At 49.5% G+C, this 20,942-nt stretch overlaps 1 protein-coding gene across 3 annotated transcripts in view; it reads left to right on the forward strand.

Annotated features, from left to right (window-relative positions):
- The window catches only part of BSN (bassoon presynaptic cytomatrix protein), a 92,667-nt gene that overhangs the window by 32,102 nt on the left and 39,623 nt on the right, over positions 1 to 20,942 (forward strand). For all 3 annotated transcript variants that reach the window (XM_065845484.2, XM_065845485.2, XM_071813147.1), the window contains exon 3: positions 17,118 to 17,894. In XM_065845484.2, coding sequence (XP_065701556.1) covers positions 17,118 to 17,894 — 777 coding nt within the window. The remainder of the gene's footprint in view (positions 1 to 17,117; positions 17,895 to 20,942) is intronic.

Raw genomic sequence — 20,942 nt, forward strand, 5'->3', positions numbered from 1 at the left:
AGAGTGTGGCTTCCCACACACCAGAGTGATGCTGTGGTGGAGAGGGGTGAGAAAAACAACTGCAAGTAAAGATGAATGCTCCTGAGGGATGGGAAGCTGCCTGCTTTCTTCTTGGCATCTTCTGTCACTTGATAAATACCAAGCCCAGTGAGCTGCACACAGAGCCACCACCACCCTGTGCTGTCCTCCCCTTGGTACATGGAGTGACAACAAGCTGTTTGCTTGGATGGGACATGCTTTTCCTCCAGCTCTCAGCTCGCCTATCACTATAACTAAAAAGAAAAGCAAGACGAGGACAGGAAACTGCTGTCCAGCTCTCCAAAGCAGAGTGGGGTTCCAAGTCAGAGGCTCCCTGTGTTTTGGAAGCTTGGCTGTGGCTGCTGCTTGCTTTCTGTTCCCTCCCCTGGATGTCCCTGGGCAGAGAAGTAAGATAATTTACAGCCTGTGGTGCTGGATGGAGCTATTCTGCTCATGTGGATGCTGCTCAAGGTTTTCCTACCGTCGAGCACGTGAAATTTCACACGTGGTTAAGTGTCCTTCAGGATCCTGCTCACTGCATACAAAATATCCCAAAGCACAGCCGTTGTACAGGGCTTTATAGTCCTCACTTATATGGTCCTGTTCGCGATGGGTGCCTGGTGGTAAAACGCTACTTTTGGGAAACAGTTGCGAGGAAACTTCAAGTGCTTTCAGTGCCTCAAGGGGGATTGAGTTAATCCCAGTTGAATTAATCCCTATTTACCATCTTGCTACAAGCAGCAGGGAGCAGGGTGGTTATAATGGGGGGTGTCAGATGCTCCCCTGTGGCAGAGCCCTGGAGCAGGTGGAGGTGCCCTGGTTGGTAACGATGGGTGAGGCTTGTCTGGTCCTTAAAGACAGCAGTGCTTCGCAGAGTTGCTGACATCTCAGCAGTGTCTCTTTTGGCCTGAATTTTATCCCATCACTGTTGCATGGGCTCCTATCACCAGAAACCCAACTTGCTTCTTCCTAACCCTTGTCTGTCTCTTGGCCATGGCCACGTTTAGGTGCTGAGAGGGATTTACATAGTGTGGCAGACTGAAAAGTATCAGACTTTTGAAAACAGCCCTGTGCTGTCCCACAAAGACCTTATTGCATTCAGTTTTTGCCTGCTGAGGTGTTCGTCACCACCTTAATTGCAGCTCATACAGCCTTGTTCCCGGACCTCACCCTCCTGTCATACCCAGCTCCTCATCTCAGAGATGTAATATGGACCTGTGCTCCTGGAAAGCCCTTATCTGAGGGAGCATGGAGCTAATTGGACTGTGAAATCTGGTTATTTCTGATTGAAATGCTGTTTTATCTGGGCTGTGTAGCTTTTCATCATGAACAGCTGAAGGGTGGGATGTTTCAGTTCTGGAGTCTGTTCATGGTGTGAATAGGCTGTGCTGTTGGCTTGGTGTCCTGCCCCAGGTGACATCAAAGCCAAGGGGCTGGAATGGCTCAACAGGGAAAGATGTGGTCTGAGTGTGGAGCAGACTATGTGGCAGGTCTGTGGGTTTAAAGGTTTGTCAAAATGAGGTAAGGCATAGATACAAGGTGGACACAACATGACACTAAAACAGCTGGAAGTCAGTTTTGAAGACTGAAGGGCCAGTGTGTCCGTCCCTTGCCCCCTGCCCACTTTGCCTACCTCCTGCATCTTAACTGGGCCTCAACTGCTTGTGCAGCAGCCCTGCTGCCCAGCCATGGCTCACAAACCCCTTCAAGATGGGAAGACGACTTAACAATGACTTTTTGCTCCCTCCCCACCTGCTCTGTCACCCCCTGGCTGTGTCTGTCCAGACCCTTGAGCTGGAGAGGCTTGAGCAGTGGACAGGACAGACATGTCTGTCAGTCCCATGGAGAAGTTTTGATACCCACCTACCCCCAGCCACCCTCTCCCCATTCTAACAAGCATGGCACAGTATTCCTGTTAGATGGAAACAGAAGCACAAATGCTCGGGCTCGTACGTTCAGCAAAGCCTAGATTATTCTGAATCATCCCCCATCCTTATCAGAGCACTGCAGACGGCGCTTGCATCAGTCACAGCGCAGGCTGGCCGCGTCGGTGGCAGCGCTCGGCCCGTTTTAATTGCCACAAGCTAGCAGCTATTTGAAGCCCTGTCCCCAAAGAGCAAAAGAGCTTGTCACTGCATGTAACTCAGCAAGAAATGCGGGCTCAGCAAGTGTTCCCTAATAAACACCTGATAAGGATGCAAATGTATAGGGGCACGTGTATAGTGCAGCAACCAGCTGGATGTGCCAGAGTGGGGACACTGCTGGACTTGGCTCCAGGGATGGGAACTCCCCTTGGGATTTTAGTTTAAGGGTTTTTTTGCCTCTCTTAATTGTAAAATACCCCACTGCCTGGAGACACAGGCAAGGGGTGAACTGCAGGGGCTGAGCTGCTGCAAGGGAAGCTGGAAAGTCCATGTCCCTGCAGCTCCTTGGGTGAGTTTTTCCTCCAGAACCAGCTTCATGGTGGTGCTGGGTGAGGCATTTGTTCTGCTCAGCCCTTCCTGTGCTTTCAGACATTCTGCATCTTCTTTCTTCCGTGGGAGACAACCTGTGTTTCTCCTGATCTCCTGAAAGGCACTGCTGCTCCTTCCCGCTGTGAACAGACTATGATGCCTGGTAGATAAAATACCAGGTCTAGTGGAAAGGTCTGTCTAAAAAATAGTGGTCTGTGCTAAAATTACCTTGAGGGCAAGTTGAATTACCTGAATTTCTGGATTCCTCAGGAACAATGAACATGCTTATTGTGGGTAGAAGCTTATGCTTGGGCACACATGCCTCCCTTTTGCCTGCAATGGGCAGTGTGTACTCTACATATTGTGAAACCTTTCAGGCTTTGAGGAGAAGCAAATACCCTTGGTGTTTGGTGGAGCACACTGTGCTAATGCAAGACCAGTGGTGCTGAGGCAGAGAATGGGTCCATACCAAAAGGTGAAGCACAGTTAGTTTATGAGTTCTCATACCCAGACATGCTGCTTTCATCTGGTCTTGAGCAACCTGCCCAAAGGACTTTAGTCAGACTAGGACATGAATCCTGATGCATGGGTTTTTTTGTTTTGTTTTGTTTTGGGATTTTTTTGTTTGGTTGGTTGGTTTTTGGTGTGGTTTTCTTTCTTTGTGTGTGTGTGTGTCTTTCCTCTGAGTCCCAAGTCAATACTGAGATACGGGGCCAGCCCAGCCAATGCCCTGAAATTAGTTTTTACAAACTCTACCTTATGTTCTGACCTACCATATTAATTTTCCAAATGATATGATTGTGGCTTTCAAATTGGAGAGCGCTTTGAGAAATATCACCAAGCAGGCACACTGCTGCTGCCATCTGTCTTTGAGCTGCTTCTGGGATACCATTACTTGCTCTCAGCAGATGATCATTATTGCTTTATTGAATTAGGAAGACAAAAAGCCAAGTGACTTCTGAAATTTTGTTTTCCATAACTAATTCCAGGTGCTGAATTCTCGTTGACACCTAGGGGATGTGTTGAAATAATGCCTTATGCAGATCCTGGGGGTAAAGTTTTCACAGGTCTGCCAAGAAAAGCCCCATGATCTGATAGTTTGAAGAATGTAGTATCTGGAGGGCTTCAAGCAGCCCCATGACCCCTGCAGGAAGTGGTCTCAGAGCCATGCCATCCCACCCAAGAGCCAACATTTGATGCTATGTTACTCTATGTAAAAAGCGAAGGCTTCATTGCACTCCTGATGCGTTTGGCTAGCTCAGGCTGTTGTTCCAAGTCCCCCATCTTCTCCAGCTGACCACTTTTCCCATGTTCCCCTGGGAAGTGCAGGTCCCAGCACGGCAAGACCCTCTCCTTGAGTGAGTGGGTTGCTGTTCACCAACAAGCAGCATCCCCCAAGGTGCTGTTGTCCATGTGCCATTTTGCAACCCAATGCCTGCTGCACACCGTGGTTCAGACCCGCTTCTTCTCCTTCTTCCACAGAGTGCCTGGAGCCAGGCCAGGCTGGGGGGTTCACACCAACAGATGAGTCTGTGGGCAGATATGAGCTTATGGGAGGGTGGTATTTATTTGGATGCAGAATGTTTCCTCCTCCTGATGCACAGGTCCTGCTGCTTCCCTCTTGCCAGCCAATCCATCCCTTTTCTGCCCAATTTAAGGCAGTTTGGGTCTGATTGCTCACGGTCAGCACGCCTCCCGCTGCTCAGCTGGAGGTTTTGCTGCACAGCACTCGAAAATCAGGAGCAAGACCTCCTGATTGCACTGGAGTCTCCTGAGTTTGAAGCTGGGCCACAGTGACAGGATTTATTGTTTCTCTCCAAAAGCAGTTTCTAATTGACATTGGAGCAAATCAAAGAGGGGGTGAAATCAGCTTGAACTGCACGGTTTTATCCTCCGCGGTGTTCTGTCTGCGGGGATGGATGCACCGCGGTGCCGGTCCCCTGGACCACCGTGCTCCGCGGCGGCAGTGCTGGTGGACAGGACCTGGGGTGGAGGTGCTGGGTGTGTTTGGCACCTGCAGACAATGTATTGAGCTGTAGGGCTCGAGTAAGAAATGCTTTTGTAGAAACTGTGTGCCTTCTCAAAAATATCCTGCCAGAGGCATAGGATGGCTGCCTGGAGATAGCTCTGTCACAGCTGTGATGCTTTAATTGAAAATACACTATTTACAAGTAAGAGAAGCTTTTTTTTTTATCTGCCTGACAAGTTAATTTGAGATTTCATTAAACACCAGCCCGTTCCTGCAGACAGAGTTGTCACCTATGATGGTGTGGATGGATGCCCTCGTCAAGGAGCTTTAAATACTTCGTTCAAATGGACTACCTGATTTATTCCTGTGGTATTTATTGCTTGGGTTGCATGCACCAGTGTCTGATGCATCTCCATCTCTTATGCCATCTTCTCTTTGCAGCCACCGGTGCAAGAGACATCGCTGTAGCTCAGCAGCAGGAGTGCTGTCTCAGCAAGGGGGACACTCCCTGTGTACCGTGGAGTACGACAGCCAGCTGTGGGGGCAATAAGGGGCTAAAGGCAGCCTTCAAGTAGCAGTTGGCAGTGGCGTGTTTGCACAGAAAGGGTGCTTGTCAGAGAATTCTTGCATGGTGGGCCTTGTGGTTGGTGTTGTTTTTTTTTTTGGTAGAGGCTTTTGTGTTGACTCAAAGCTGCTGTCATTTGGAGATATTTCAAAGAAAAGCTAAGAACCTCAACAATGTAGAGGAATAATTTGCCTCTGCAATATTTTTTGTATTAACTGAGCAATTTCTATCTGAAATTTTTTTTCTTCTGTAATGGTTTCTAGTTTTACAACCAAGGACTCAGCCCCTTGTTTGAGCAGAACGAAACCAGCTTTCATTGTGACCTGCCCAAGACTTGAAATTGGGCTGAGGGGTCCTGGGCCAGTTGCTCTATGATGACCCCTTGGGCCCCATCAGGAGGGTTCTCCTGATTGGGTATCTTCAGATTTTGGCTCAGGTGATGATAGTAAGAGGCAGCCTTGCTGACAGCAGGACCCCTTCTGATTATGTCTTTCTGGGGTGCACCAGTTTAGATCTCCGTGGCAATAATGACTTCAGATCAAAAAATCCTGATTTTAATCTTACTTTGTATTTGTCCATGTTAGTAATTTTTTTTTTGAAGACACATTGATTGCTATTGTAGATGGCTTGCAATTAAGTGTCCCCTGCTTAGAGGTTACGTAATGGCTATAAAAACTCCATTAACAGTGGTACAGCTTTACAGGTGTCTGTTCAAATTCTAATTGTTTACAGATTTTTGTGTTGGAATTGATATATTTTACTTAGTAGATGATGACTTCAAGCTGGGTCCAGGTGTGTTGGGATGGGGATAGGAATTCCAACACAGAAAGATTCAAATTGGATATTAGGTAAAATTTCTTCACCGAAAGGGCTGAACAGGCTACCCAGGGTTGATCAGGCTGACCAGGGAGGTGGTGGAGTCACCACCCCTGGAGGGATTTAAAAGACACGTAGATTTTGACACTTAGAGACATGGTTTAGTGCCAGCATTAGGTTAACAGTTGGACTCTACTAAAATAGGTATTAATAGCTGGTAACTGAACAGACTGTTTCTGGTGTTCATGGCCCATATTTGTAGGACCATTTCAGCCACCAGGGCCACCCGAGTGGGTCTCTCCAGAAGAAGATAAGCCAAGAGGTGGGACTGGAGCAGGTGGTCTGTAGGCTGCTTTGATGGGACCATGCAAGGCTGAGCAACTTTTGTAGCACGTCATCCTCCAAACCTGCCTGAGCAGCTCCTAAAAATGCACAGAACTGTACCTGGAAATGCAGAAAACCATTATTTGTGTCTAAAAGCCATGGAGCCCCAAGGGAAGATCAAGACCAAGAGTCATGCAGCATGAAGGTGGTGGCCGGCCACCTCTAAGAGACAGTTTACACATTGTGGCCCTGATCCTGGGACGTGCTCCCCTGGGCAGATGCTTTCAGGAGGGAAACTGTTCACAGGCTGGTTTTAATGAACAAAATTGCTGCTGTTCAGTGTTTGTGTTCTGTAGAATGGCAAGTAATGGACTTGGACTGCAAGGAAGGTTGAGGTTAATATTTTGGGAACATTTTCTAACAGTTAGGATGGTTAAGCTGAAGCCCCTTCCGCCTTTTGCTACCCAGCCTGTAAACCCACAACAGGTGGGAAGTTTTAAAGACCAAATTAGACAAACACCAGCCGGCAGCCATGCAGGCTGGATTGGTCCTGCCTGGGGGCAAGGACAGAGCCAAAGCCTTCCAGAGGCCCTTGCAGCTCTTTCTTCTTGCTGCTGCTGAACACCAGGGTGAAATCCCAAAGCCTTTAATGTGGGAATGTTGGAACAAAGCAGTGGCATAAATAAAATTCAGATTCAGGAGCATCTACTGGAAAGAGCAGGGCAGGGAAGGGCAGCGTTGGGTGCCCAGGCTGGAGAGAGCCTACCCAGTGCCTCTCATCTGCATCTCGAAGAGTCATTAAGATGCTTAAAGTTTATTTTATGGCCCTGAGCCCCATGGGAAGGCATTCTGTGTGTGTTTGGGGTTGCTGGAGGTGGTTCCTGCCCATCGATGTGTGGTTGGTACAACAGGTTTCCCAGAACAGTGCTTGGTGCTGTGGTTCGTTACGCCTCAGCATGGAAAGGGGCTGCCTGGGATGGCTTTATCATGGGTTTAGGATTAACCCTCCTTCTGGACACCTTCCAGGTCCCTCTCCTGGGTCTCTCCTACCCCAGTGCGGTAGGTCCTGGCTGGACAGGACTTTCCATCCCACCGCAGTGCTCCTTCCCTTGCCGTACTGGCCCTCGTGCTGGCCCTGCAGACCTCCATCCTCAGTGCCCTGTGTCCCGCTGGGCTGCTCTGCGGCTCCTAAACTCCATTGCAATGACCTGATGGGATTCCTGGGGAAACCAGTGCGGTCAGCTCCTGAGGAGGGACACCCAGCAACACGTCTCAGGATCATGGCATCTGCTCACTTCTCCTTTGCTGCAACCATAGATTGGTGTTTCATAGATTGTGTGGCTAGCTGGATTATAAATTATTCATGACAGGGAACTTATCGTGTTTATCTGGAATAATTGGGCAATTAAATCTGTTTAGGTATGTAAAAAGATTGTGCAATGGCTTGTCTATATTCAGGCCTTAAATTCCACAAGAGCATTTATTACATATTTAATCCAGAATTAAAAAAAAAAAAAAGACAGAAAATACATTCTGCTTGGACACATTGATCCACTCCAACATGTTCATTTGCAGAAGTTGTTCATTCCAGTGGCTTCACTCATAAATACATATTGGACCAGGATAAATGACACCAAACTTGGCTCCGTCAGTCTGGAGAAAATGTGAAACTATAACACCTGGCCTGTGACTGTCTCTGAAAACACTGAGAGTTATTTATGTTAGCACCAGGATTGTCTTTATTGTTTGAAAACTTCTGTCCTAGATGTTTTCTACTGGGTCACAGGATTGTGATCCTCTATACCCTGACTGCTGCTGTGCCATACTCTGATGTTGGTGCTGCCACAGAACTGCACAGTATGCGGCATAAAGGGACCTTTGGATATTCCAGGCTGTTTAGTTGAGTCCCTGAGCTGCAGCTGATATCTCTTATTGCTGTAGTTGTCCGGGAGGGTTCCCAAAGGAGCCAGAAAGTCACGGGCCAGGCTGCATCGGGGCCCTGTTGTAACTGAATAAATGTGGTGCCACGCAGTAACCGAATGATGATTTTATTCTGTGTTACTGATACAAAACTGGGCTGCTTTTCAACTAATCTGTTACAAGTCTATTTATCAAAAGCAGCCTATGCTTTTTATAGCATTATAGCTCCAAATTGCATCCCTGATGTATGTGGCAGCCACTTTGCACCCAGAGAAACCCCATGGCCTCATGTGTTTCTTGGCCTTGAGCAGGAGGTAGTGGTGAATGGAAAGTTTTGAGCTTCCCTGCTCCCTCCCAGGCTTCTATTTTAGTCCTGCAGAAGACAATAAGTGAGCAGGACCAGAGGCTCCTGTTACTTGGGACGTCTGTCCTTCGGCAGCAGCAAAAGGCAAAGCGAGGCATTGGGCTGTCCTTGTCTGAGAGGGCTCCTGGGGATGTCCCACGTCACGGAGCAGGAGGGACCTGGGGCTGCACTTAAAGCACATTGGCATGCAAAGCTTGAGAGGTTAAAACCTTTGGGGAGCTCTTTGGTCCCCCCGACAAAGCCCAAGGGACAGCACCCTGAGCGTGTGCAGCCGTCCAAACCTTTCATGTGCCTCTGCGGGATGGGGAACAAAGGCTGTCTAAACAGGAGCTAGTCAGGCAGCAAATTGCACAAGAAACCTTCCCTAATGAACTGGAAGGACTTGTCCCTTCGCCTGGGGCGGCAGCGCTGCTTACATAGGCAGTGCCTAGCTTTGGCGAGGTGGACCCGCTCTCGGAGGGGGGCCGGGGGTTGGAGGAGCAGCACTGGGTCTGTCACTGGAGAGGTTTCCTCCTGCCCATCCATTTCCCTCTGCCAGCATGGGCGAGTGGTGAAGAAGGGGATCCTTGTGCTTCCCAAGGAGCTGGCAGCTTGATCGGCACCATGGCCATGCGGGATGCCACGGGGGAATCGCTGTCCCACGGGTGACGGCAGACCAAGGTTAGTGGCAAACCTCTGCAGCGTGCAGTTATTTTCTTGGAACATTTGCTGCATCTCTGTCGGTGGCTGCATGGTGTGGGTAAAGTTCATCCCAACAGTGGGGTGCAGGAGCTGGAGGCTGCCTTGAAAACCCAGAGCATCTGCAGAGCCTCTGGTGGGTTAATGCCTCCCGACACGCTTTGGGGAGAGGAGATGACCTGCTTCAGCAGCCTGCGGTTAGTTGGGGGAGTGCTAACTAGAGAAAAGGAAACTGGTTAAGAAGTGACTAATAGGATGAAATGGCACTGTCTTATTCCACAGCTCGATTCTCTGAACAAACGCGGTTTCCCATCTGTTGTTTGCGGTGAAAGGAGATGAGTTTGGGGGTTGGTTCTTCTCGCTCGCCAGCAAACGAGCAAGTTGATTATTTTCTGGCAAGAGTTAGCAGGATGATTACTGATGGCTTCGGTGGTTTCCCCTCCTGGGCAGAGTGCTAAGGGCTAGATTCTGTTTGTATTGAGATGTTTGAAGATAAAGATGAGCATAAGGTGGCCTTTTTCAGAAGTGCCTCAGTGACCAGTTCCCTTGTCAATTAAGTGCCAAAAGCCTCCTAATTGCACAGTCCCTCCGGAGCCCTGGGTTCTGCTCAAACTGTGCTTTAGATTTGGACCAGGAAGCTTCAGCCCACGCTCACAGCGTGTTTGCATCCGCCTCCTCTCCACCTGGGTGCAGGCGTCAATTTTGGTGATGTCTTGACGAGCAGCATGGCCACGGACACCCTGCAGCTCCTGCACCCTGAGCTGCTCCTGCTCCTGCTCCTACAGAGGTGTCTTGGGAGATGTCTGTTCTCCGATCAGACCCTGGCCATACACCACATCGCAGCTTCCACAGGATGCTGTGCAGGCTTTTTCTTGCATCTGCACGCCGGCCGTGTGCTGATCCCAGCCACAGTGGCTCCTTTTCCTGCCCCCAGCACTTCCTTGTGTTGCTACAGGAGAAAACAGCAGTGGCTGTGCTTTGAAAAACAACCCAAACACTTCAGAATAAGGCATATATTTGCTGTACGCTCCACCAACTGGTCTGAGATGGTGTGGGAAGCCTTCTCCAGGTGGTACCTTTAGTTTTTTCCATGCATCAGCAGCTCTTCCAGGATCTGCTGAGCTTTACCTGCTCTCCTGCAACCATTCCCAGCTCCTACCGCGGTTGCTGTTCCCTCTGTTCTCTAGCTGGGGGTTGCCTTCTGGCACCACCTCTGCTCTTGGATCGGGATGTGGCTTTAATTGCGGGGTACATGTCTGTGGCAGGTTTCAGCGGGACGATGTGAAAGGCAAGATGAACCCCCTGGAGAGCTCCTCCGGAGCAGATCTGGGAAGCACGGAGGAGAAGGGACGTTTCACTGACTGGCTGATTTCACAGGACGATGGTTCTTTGAGTGGTTGAAGGCACCTAAGGACACTGGCAGGCAGGTCATGGGCAGCTCTGGGGAGAGGCCAGGCTGCTGCAGGGCTCCTCCAGGGTACGCCAGTCGCACCCATTAATGAAACCCTTCTTCATCCAGTCAGCCTCTTGGCACGGAGCCTCTCTATGAGCTGATTAACACAGTACTTCAGTTACTCAACTACAGCTTTGGGTATTTTTGTACTTGTTTAGTTCTGGCTGTACTGGTGGCTGCGAAAAGCAGAGGAGGGAGCTGTGACCATGGCCTTGGGGTGTGTCTGCTGGGGGTTGGCTTCACGACAGGTGGCTCTGGGGCAGACCCCCTCTTGGAGTCAAAGAGTTCCTGCTGAGGGTTTGCTGTCTTGCTCTTCCCAAATGTGTTTTCTTCCAAGATTTCCAGTTTTGCAGAATATGAAATATGCATTTTAGGCAACTTGGAGGAAACCCATGCTCCTTTTCTCTTCTGATTTCCCAGGAACTTGGCTTCTGGTTTTTCAGCTTGCTGTGCACCCTGTTGTCTCTTGCCAGAGGAGGGGGATGGGTTGTATATTCTGCTGAATAAAGCTTGTTTGCTCTGTCCTGTTCAAAGTGGCCTACCTAGGATGAGATTGACCATGCTTGACTTGAGATGACCTGGGACCTGCTTTTCCCAGCCCAAAATAATCACCAAAACCAAGTCAGATGAACTGTTCTCCTGAAGTGCACAATGACCTCTATATGTGAGACAGGGTCTCATAGCTGGCAAGGTGAGATGGCTTTGGCTGCCGTGAGGTGTTGTAAATGGGCAGAGCTGGTGAAGAACCTTTCAGTCTCAAGTCTCTAAAGTCTTAAAAATGATCATCTAGTGCTCTCCTGTTCTTTTCAGTTTTTTTATTTTTATGTAGTAGGATAACATCCTGGGTGGCCTCCAAGTGGTCCAAAATAACCAACCCTCAGCAAAAACAAAATTATTCTTCCTTATAATCCTAATTGTTGGCTTGAAGAGACCTCACACGCTCAGTTAAGAAGTCTTTCTGCTTACAGCTCATTTTGAAGTTTTTCCTGTCTACTGCAAAGGCTGAACTCTATACTTAGGTTACTTTGAGAGCTGTATTGTCTTACCTCAGGAGAACAAAACAGTCTGCACATTACCAGCATCCCTTGCATCTCCTGGTAACAAATCCAGGGGACGGACTGTTTCCACATAGTTTCCTAAAACAGGTGGCATTAGAATAATTTCAGAAGCTTTCTAAGCTCAAGCTGTCTCTGTTTCAAATCGTTTTTATCTGGGTGCTTTTCGTGGTGTTTTTCTCGAGAGGTTGATAAGCTGCAGTGTACAGGGATGCTTTTTGTCCCCGCCACATGCCCGTGCAAACCCCTGCTCTATGCAGAGAGTCAGGGTCTGACCTGCCGTGCACGTGCCCGCCTATAATTCTTCTTGCTGCTTAGAGGAATTTCACAGGAATGTTCTGGGGTGTTGCAGGGGTCTGTGGTGGGAAGGGGGAGGCTGGTGGTGGTGGGAAGGGGGAGGCTGGTGGTGGTGGGTGCGTTGGGTACGGTGTACGGGCCTGGTGCAGCTCAGGTCTTGAGTGCTGACATACCATGTGTCAGTAAAGACAGGATGATCCAAACACCCTATAGATGAAAGCCCTGCAAGCTTTACTTCCCTGAGACTCTGCTGAGCGCAACAGCATGTGTGTAATTTGCTTTAATGGTTAGAAACATCTGCTGTTAAAAGTGATGCTTAATATATTTGGCTTCCATTTCCAGTCATTAGTTCTTTTTATGCTTTTTTCTGCCTAATTAAGAACCTTTTAGTACCTGATATTGTTTCCCCGAATGTGCTGCTATATCGTAATCAAGTCACTTCTTAATCTTCTCTTTGATAAACGAAAAAGATCAACCTCGTTAATTCTCTCATTTCAGACATTTTTCTGCATCCCTAGCATCACTCTTACAGATCCAGTCTATATCTCCTGCAGTGTTTTACTAATCTCCTTAAAATGCCAGTGCGGAACCGTGGAGGGGTCTGGAAGGAGTCCCTGGGTGCTGGAAGGAGGGGGCTGAGCCACCTCCTCACTCCCACCTCCAGCTCCGGAGTGAGCGCAGCTTTGCCAGGCAGCAGAGACTCGTCTTCATCGGTATTCATCATTTTACCGAAATCTGCCGCGTGTGAGTGGTGTTAGCCACAGTGAGATACTTAAGTTGTGGTGAATCCTCGTTGTCTTCCAGCTCAGACAGGTAACTAGTCTGAAATCCATTTAGCGTATTCGCTATTCATATTTTATAGTGTGCGCTTTTTTTTTTGTCAGCATGTCATGCATTACTAGGTCAAAACACCTTTTCGACATCAAGAATATTGCTTCTGTGCATTACTAATATCAAATGTGCAGAGAATAAAATCAGGTTTGCTTGGCGTGTCCTGTTTTCCCAAAAACCACGTTGACTGGCGTATATGCGTGCCCTTCGGTTCTCTGCTGCCAGAATCCAGTGCTGTCTTTCTGTTTTAGACAGATGTCTGGCTCTGCCCTTCAGGCCATACCTCTGCCTTCTTGGCTATTGAAGCAGAAGACTTGAAGTCTTCTAAAATTTCCTCTTAGAAATGAACATCAGCATGCAGCAGTTTTCTTAGCTTTCTTGGATCTCTTGGATGCAAAATTGCTCAGATCTGCCAAATTTAAATATCTTCTGGTGCTGGTAGATGTTGCTGAATGTTCTTCTCAATTGCTAATAAGTTGGAAACGCTTCATCCTCGTAATGAGTGTTATCCTGCTTCTTCCCAACTGTTCGATGACAGTAATTACAGCACATTCGCCGTATCTGTCTCATTAACAGCTTCACCATCTCCACCCAGGGATGGACCCATGTCCTTTCTAGGGTGGCCTTTGTCCCTGATGCCCTCAATCGATCCTTCTTACAGTTTCTGAGAGACTTCTTCCTGAAGTTCCTTTGTTTTTCATATGGGTTTAAGCACTTTGAGCCTCCTTGGTTGACATCGGTATGCTGAGCTGTGATGGTTTTTGAATTTATATTTCTGATGGTGCCTTCCGGTTTGCACAGCAGCCACCTTCACTTTTAGCCAGTCCCATTTGCTCTTCATTGAGACACCAGTTTGGTTTCAGACTTATCATCCACATCCCCATGTTCTTTGTATTTTTCAGTATTTCCTCCAGTCAGATTCCCAGGGCTGAAGGCAATTAGCATGCTCGAGCAGCCAGTCTCAGGGTATTAAAGAGAACGCAGCTTTACCCCAGCATTCCCACAAGGTGAGCTGGAACTAGAGTTTTCAATAATCAGGGTTTTTTCTCTTCTTACTGATGGACATTTCATTTTGCTAGTGACCCAGACTGTTCGTTGTGCTGAAAAAACAAATTATTCTTTTCCCATTCTTGCCCTTATCTCTGTTATATTTTCTGAGCATTTTCCCTCTGTATGGTGAATCTACAGGCAAGCAGAGGAGCATTTAGAGGACGGCGACACAAGCCAGCTGAATAGTCCTCTGTTTCATGTATTTCTGCATCTTGTTTTCCCAGTTCTCCACCAAATCAAAACTTTCAGGGGTTGGATTAGTAAAGATTATGCCCAGGCTTTTCCATCCTCCTTTCTCTTTCCTGGGGGAAGGATCTTTGGCAGGATGACTTGACCCCTCCTCTTTACTGTGTTCCCTCCAGGATCCTTTAAGTTGTCTTTGATCTGTGTAATCCACGCATTGTGTCATCAGTTGCATCAGCAGAGGCTGGTCAGGCAATTTGTGATAATCCCAACTATTAATAAATTTACATTTCAAATGCTTGCTTGGGTAGCAGCCCTGCTCTGTTTCTTGCAGCTCTCTCCTGCTCCTCAGCACAGGTGTTCCTCAGTCATTCCTCAGGAAGTCACCAAGAGCAATTCGATGGTTTCCATCCCACCTGAAAGCCCTCTGGCTTTTTTCTGTCTCAGTTGCATAAGCCATGTTTACTGTGGAGAGTGAGAAGCCTTCGATGACCACGTTGCTTTCCAGCCCCTGAGCTTGGGAAGATTCTGGTGGGCTTGTCCATGAGCTGTGTGCGGCTTCCAAGGCCACAGGATGTGGGGCTGGTACCTCTGAGTGCCCAAGGAGCCATTCTCCTGCAAAGCCAGAGCTGTTGAGTATTCACCAGCAGTGTCCACTTCTTGTTAAAGCTGGTAAACAGTCAGGGGTGATCAATTGAATTCCCTCAATATTTTGCTTGATTGCTTTAAAATTTATGCAGAAGAGTGGCAAAGTGTTTTTCCCAGTCCAGAAAATAAGCTAAATCTTGTGCCAGGCTGCAATAAACACAGACTGCACAAAAACAGGAGTGTGGAGCGTGTCCTCTGTTATGTATATGGTGATAGTGGTCCCCTAAAATCTAAATGGAAACAGCCCCCACGTAGATCTTGGAATATCTTCTCTTCCCCTGATTTCCACCTTGCTGGAGGGTCTTAAATTGTGGGCGAGGAGATTATGCAGAGAAGGAAGATTTGTATTTCTTGAATACTGGGAACTTTGTGGGGAGAGGGAACCTGAATACAAGGGATTGGTTCTCCCTTAATCGGAGCTGATGGGGACGGCAGGCAAAGCTGATGGGATTTTGGGAGACGCTCTCCCGAAATAGAATAGTGGGAAGAAATTCTAGGAGGTGTGAAAGCAAAAATAATGCAAGGAATTCTGTATGTCAGAAGACAGACAGCAAGACCATAAGAAATTAAAAACTAAAGCAGTATTTTCAGGAGCTAAATATAACATGGCTCATTTGGAGCAGCTTGGAGAACCAACAATGTAATGCAAAATTGCTGGGAAAAAATCAAGGCTGTTTTTCACTGGGTTCCGAGTGAAACACTGGAGCAGAAGCTGGTGGGGATAGTGGTGTGGGAGCTTGGCACACACAGCAAAGGCTGAGAGAAAAAGATGGAGCTGATGTGCAACAAGGCTTGTGAGGCGATGGGAAGAGCTTTGTTGGAGATGAAGGCAACATGGAGCTCTCTGCAACCTGGCGGGGCAGACAGGGGCTGGGCAGGGAGCCAAGGGGTGCAGCCAGCAGGCGCCCTTTGGTTTTAATCCATCTTTCCTAGTTGATCTGAATTTCCTCTGTTTCAGTGAGTTTGTTATTTGATGGCTTTATGAGCATGCTCCTGGGGAGGGGACCTGTGCGGAGGGGTTCAGGGCACATCGGTCTCCCTTCCCAGCACTCACTGTCCTGTCCCATCAGAGGAGCTGCCAAAACACCCAACTGCATCTCTGCCAACAGCTCCTGTGAGGCAAAAAAAGCTTAAAATGTGCCTGTAGTTGCAGTATAGGGGTAAAAACCCTGCAGGCAGGTTATGAGTCAGTTGTGCAGAACCAAAAGGCCAGGCAGACCTGGAGACATGGGGCTGGGCAAGGAGACGGGACAGTCGGTGTCTCTGCGGTGGGATTACATCGAGTCTCAGAGGTGATCTGTAACACCAAGGTGAGAAAACAGCTCCTACAATGAAAGTCAGGAAAATCTGCATCTCATGCAGCCCCAGGAGAGTGCAGGGACTGGGAACTGTTGGGTGCTCTGGATCTGCTTGTCCTGGATGCTGCTCCAGTTTCTGGGATTGCTCTGGTTCTTTTTGCCACCTTAGTTGCTTGTCCTGGAGAAATCTTTTGCAGGCAGACCTGGTTGTCCTGCTGACTGGGCTATATATTAATATTTGTACAGCTGCTGAGCATCCTGGGGATTCCCTGTATGGGAAGACACACAGCTTTCATACAGCCTCTTTAATTAACTTAATTCAGACATTAATATGTCACAGGTAACATCTCTCAAGGGAAGAAGTCTTTCATTTATCACCACTTAGCTAGAGAGCATTGTATTTTTCATTTGCATTCAGAAGTTCATAGTGTCGAGAGTGAAAATTACCTGTTTACTCCCTGGTCGGCACTTTGCCTGCCCAGCAGCGCAGATGCATTGTGCGAGGAGAACCCGCCCCACATTGTCCCTTATGGGCTGCAGAGCCAATTTTTTGGGTGGAGTATCACAGCCACCACACTGATTCCCAAAAAAACATCTCTGCCAGCCCCAGGGAAACACTGGGCATCTGATGGTGGTTTTTCCCCGGGAAGTACCTGGTGGCAGCGGGCAGCGTGCCGGTGCTGGGGAGCGTCGCATTTGTACACAGGCATTATAGCAGCATCTCTCTGTGGAGTCGCCCCTCCTGCCAGCCTTCTGCTCCTGTCTGAGGGGCCTTGGCTCTGGTCACCAAGCAGGAGCACAAAGAAATGTGCTTTAGGGAGATGGTGGGGCTGGGAGCCCTCGGAAAGACCCTGCTGCCCCGGGGGAGGCACGAAACAGGCTGGCTGCAGGCAGAGCCTCGTGGCAGCAGGAGCTTCACAGTAGAAGCCTTGGGAGCAAAGCAAAGCTAATTAAAGCTTTTGCACTGATGTGTTGTGCCATGAGTACCTGTGACAGATGGGGAGGGGGGGTCTGTTTGCCACGACTGAGAGATATTTTTCATGAAGAATGTGGTGCTGAAATGTGTTTTTTCAGGGGTTGGTGACTTGTTGCTCTAGCTGTGTAGGGTTTGTTTAGGGGACCTTAAGGATGTGCTGGGGCTGCTGGCCATAGCCTGCCTGCTGCTCACTACCAATGTCCTCTCCTTGTCTTGCAGGTACAGGAATGGTTGTGCTTGAACTGCCAGATGCAGCGGGCGCTGGGGATGGACATGACCACCGCTCCTCGCTCCAAGAGCCAGCAGCAGCTCCACTCCCCTTCGCCGTCCCCCTCCCACTCCCCAGCCAAGCACCCACCGGGTGCAGATAAAACCCCTCCAGCTGCCCGTGCCCAGCCTCCCGAGCAACCCAAACCTCACCCCGCCACGCCGCAGAGGGAACCGCATGACCAAGGCCAGCCGAAACCTCAGGAGGTGGCCAGGTCCTCCCCGCAGCATCAGCAAACGAAGCCTTCCTCCTCTGAGCAGAGAAAGATGGTGGCAGACCCCGGGGTGAAGCCTACCACTCCGGCCTCCGGGGCTGGAGCACAAGAGCAAGCCCAGGAGGGACTCACGGGGAAGCTCTTTGGCTTTGGGGCATCCCTCCTGACCCAGGCGAGCACGCTCATGTCGGTCCAGCCAGAGGCCCCACCTCCGAGCCAGCCATCTCCTGGCAAAGTGCCTCCAAAAATTGTCTTCAGCGATGCCAGCAAAGAAGCTGGTCCCAAAGCTGCGGGGGCTCAGGGCCAGGCCGGTGCTGCACCGACGGCAAAGCTGGGCAAGCCAGAGCAGGGTGTCAAGCCAAAGGAAGTGCCGAAAGCGAAGGTCTCATGCCCGCTCTGCAAGGCGGAGATCAACGTGGGCTCTGGCGAGCCCCCCAACTACAACACCTGCACGAGCTGCCGGCAGCAAGTCTGCAACATGTGTGGCTTCAACCCCACGCCTCACCTGGTGGAGGTAAGGGGGCTGGCGGGGGCAGGCACCTTCTGAACTGGGGGTTGGTGCTTTCGCCTTGCTTAAAATGGAGAAAACATGGTGCATTTTCCTTCAAAGGAAAAACCTGTAAGAAGCTGCTGAAGCCTGGTCTCTGCCAGGTGAAGCCAGAGTGTTGGAGGTTGTGGTCCTCCATCTCTTGACGGAGATGGATTTCGAATCTATACGCTGATTTCATGCTGGTTTCGCAAGAGGAGTGGAGCAAGGGATGGCCACTGTTTGGAGCACCCCCAACAGTGCCCGCTGCTCCACAGAGGTGTCCAAGGAGTCAGTGGGCAGGGTGAGGAAATAGAAACAGGTCATGCAGGTGCCAGAGTCACCAACAAGCATCCTCCTCCTGGTGCTGCAGGGGGACGCCTGGCCAGGCCTGGGAGGAGGCTGGTGGAGAGTGTTCTGCAGCTCCTGCATCCTCGGGTGGTGAGGCTGTCAGGGAGCTAACATGGAGTGGGAAGGTGGCAGGACCTCAACGAGAGGATTTCAAGTCAGCTAAGGGCAGACGATGTCCTGTTGGATTTTGCTGCCGTCCCCGGATGGAAGGGCCCTGTGCCATGGTACCCGGGGCAGGACCGGGGAGTGGCTGAGCAGAGGGGGGCTGTGGACATGTCCAGGGTGTCATTCCAATGTGAATTGGCTGGGGATGGTGCAGCCTGCTGAGATGGAGTGAAAGGAGAGGAGAAGGAGGCTGAGATGGTCCGAGGTCCACCCGTTCTCACCAGCTGTAGTCACGGAGGTCTCTGAATTGTGATGCCCACCCAGATGATCTTCCCAAGCACTAAAAAGGCACCTTAGCCAGCTCCAGCCACTGATGCCTGGAGAAGAGAGGGGTGCAACTGGGGCTCAGGTGGAGCATCATCCTACTCCCCTTTGCTAGCTAGAGAAGGAGATCTTCCACACCCTTGTTTAAAGTCTAGACCCTCACTCCCTCCTCTCAGGTGGTTTGAGACCATTATGAGAGGATGCACAGGGCTTTCTTCTGGAAGTGCTCCATCTCACAGCCAGTAAGACACAAAACCGAAATCATCAGCACAAGGAAAAGTTAATGGGAACTTTAAATGACCAGAAGTAGGATTGCTAATCTTGGCTCTGTTCCACAGTGGGTAATTACATTTTATGTCCCTAGCTCCTCCCTGCAGTTTCAATTACACCCAGTAATTTTCTCCTCTTCCTGAAGCTGCTGCTGTTTGTGACAGAGGAGAACCGCTTTCCCGGCATGGTACACAGCGTGTGCGGAGGTGTAAAGCTGTCAGATGGCCTCCTCCTTGTACATAATGCTGTTTTTGACTGAAATGCTCTGCTTGTTGCTCCTACCGCTGCCTCCTTCCCACCCTGAGGGCTTGGGTGAGAAGAGGAGGTGTCCAAGGGTTGTGTGGTCCCTTGGGTAGGGCTGAAGCCCCATGTTGAAGTCCTTGGGCAATGATGTGTTTCGAGACTTCAGAAACCTCATGGGTTGGTGTAATGGCTTTAATGTGCTCCCCTTGGCACCCGCCTGTTAACTAATTAATTAGAGAATTAATTTGGGGTCAGGTTGTGCCTGGTAATGTGGAACTCTCTGCAGGATCCATGGAAAGATGACCTCTCCCCAGTGCTTGTCTCTAGGGTCACTGTCTGACACCTGGGATTAAATTTCAGATTTTGAAGGCTGGACTCTGTCTTGGCTCCCTCATCTCTTGAGTAAACCCTTTTAGACACCCTTGGTAAACTCACCCTTGCACCTGTGTGCATCTTAGGGTTTCTGGCTGCTGCTCAGCACTGCGATATCCATGTGCTTTCACACAGAGTGAAACCCCACAGTGAGGTCTCACCTGGGCTTTGTGATGTCTAGGGTTTTGTTTCCCTTTACAGAGAGTCATTATGCAGCTCAGAATGGATGGCTGGGCTTATGGGGTTTATTTCGGTAAGAGTTGAGGAAGAAATGCAGCACCTGAGCTGTGAATGTTCTTGATCGAAAATTTCTGAGGAAAGAGAAACATTGCAAGATCTGTTATTGCATTCAGGCTTTAGGTTTGCTTGATTTGAGAAAATTGCTCTGTGGTCTGATCCTCTTTTTGCCCACAGCTCATACAAGCTTGTTCCAAGCCCTGAGATTCACACAAATACCAGAACTCGCTCTTTGAAGTAGCGAGGCTTGATCCATTAATTGCTTTATGAATTAGGCCCTTGACTGCGAACTGCCCTGGGAAGCTGTGTGTGAGCTGATGAGGAAATGTGAGCTGAGGTCAGGTACGTGCAGAGGAGTTCGAGCTGGGTGGAGACAGGCAGCATTCTCAGCACGGAACGCTGGAGCCTGGGCAAAGTCTCCAGCCTGGCTTCAAACAGCCCAAGTTGCAGGGAGGGAGTGAGCATGGGCCACTGTGGCCTGGTTTTGGGAGGAAGGATGGAATTTTGCAGCAAAACAGCGCTAAAAGAATCTGTTTTCTTCGAATAGAGTTGTCGTCACTGTGAGCAGTGATAGCTTTGTCGTGGTGTTGGAGGTGGGTTGCATGTGATTATAGTTTCACAGCAAAACTGTGTAACCGTCTTGGGAGAGGAAAAAGCCCTAAATAATGTTCATATGCTCATACAGGACGTGTATTTTCACTAACTAGGTCATCTTCACTGCCAGAAGTACTCATGGACTTGTGCTGAGGGAGACTGCTCTCCCTGTGCTGGTGTGAGCTGTCACAGCTTGGTGGGAAACATCATCCGAACCAAGGCTGGTCCTTGTTGGGGGGGCGGTGTGACCCCAGTAACATGATGGTATCTAGTGGCCACACTAGCAGCACCACTTCACCGGGGGAGCTCAAGCTTCTTGGTGGCATCACGCAAAATGCTGCAGGTGAAGGGCAACCTAACGCTCACTGACCCTGATCCTTCAGCGTGGGCTCACCTCCAAATTCATCACAACTGTTGAGGAATCGTCCCTGCAAGTGGCTAAGGTGGATCTTGGAGGGAGCGTGTGGCCAGAGCAGGTCTTTGGGAAGTGGAGCTGCATGCTTGGAGAGACCTTGTGAGATGCATTAGCCTACTGATGGA

This window comes from Patagioenas fasciata, chromosome 10 (genome assembly GCF_037038585.1).
Source record: "Patagioenas fasciata isolate bPatFas1 chromosome 10, bPatFas1.hap1, whole genome shotgun sequence".
NCBI lineage: Eukaryota > Metazoa > Chordata > Aves > Columbiformes > Columbidae > Patagioenas > Patagioenas fasciata.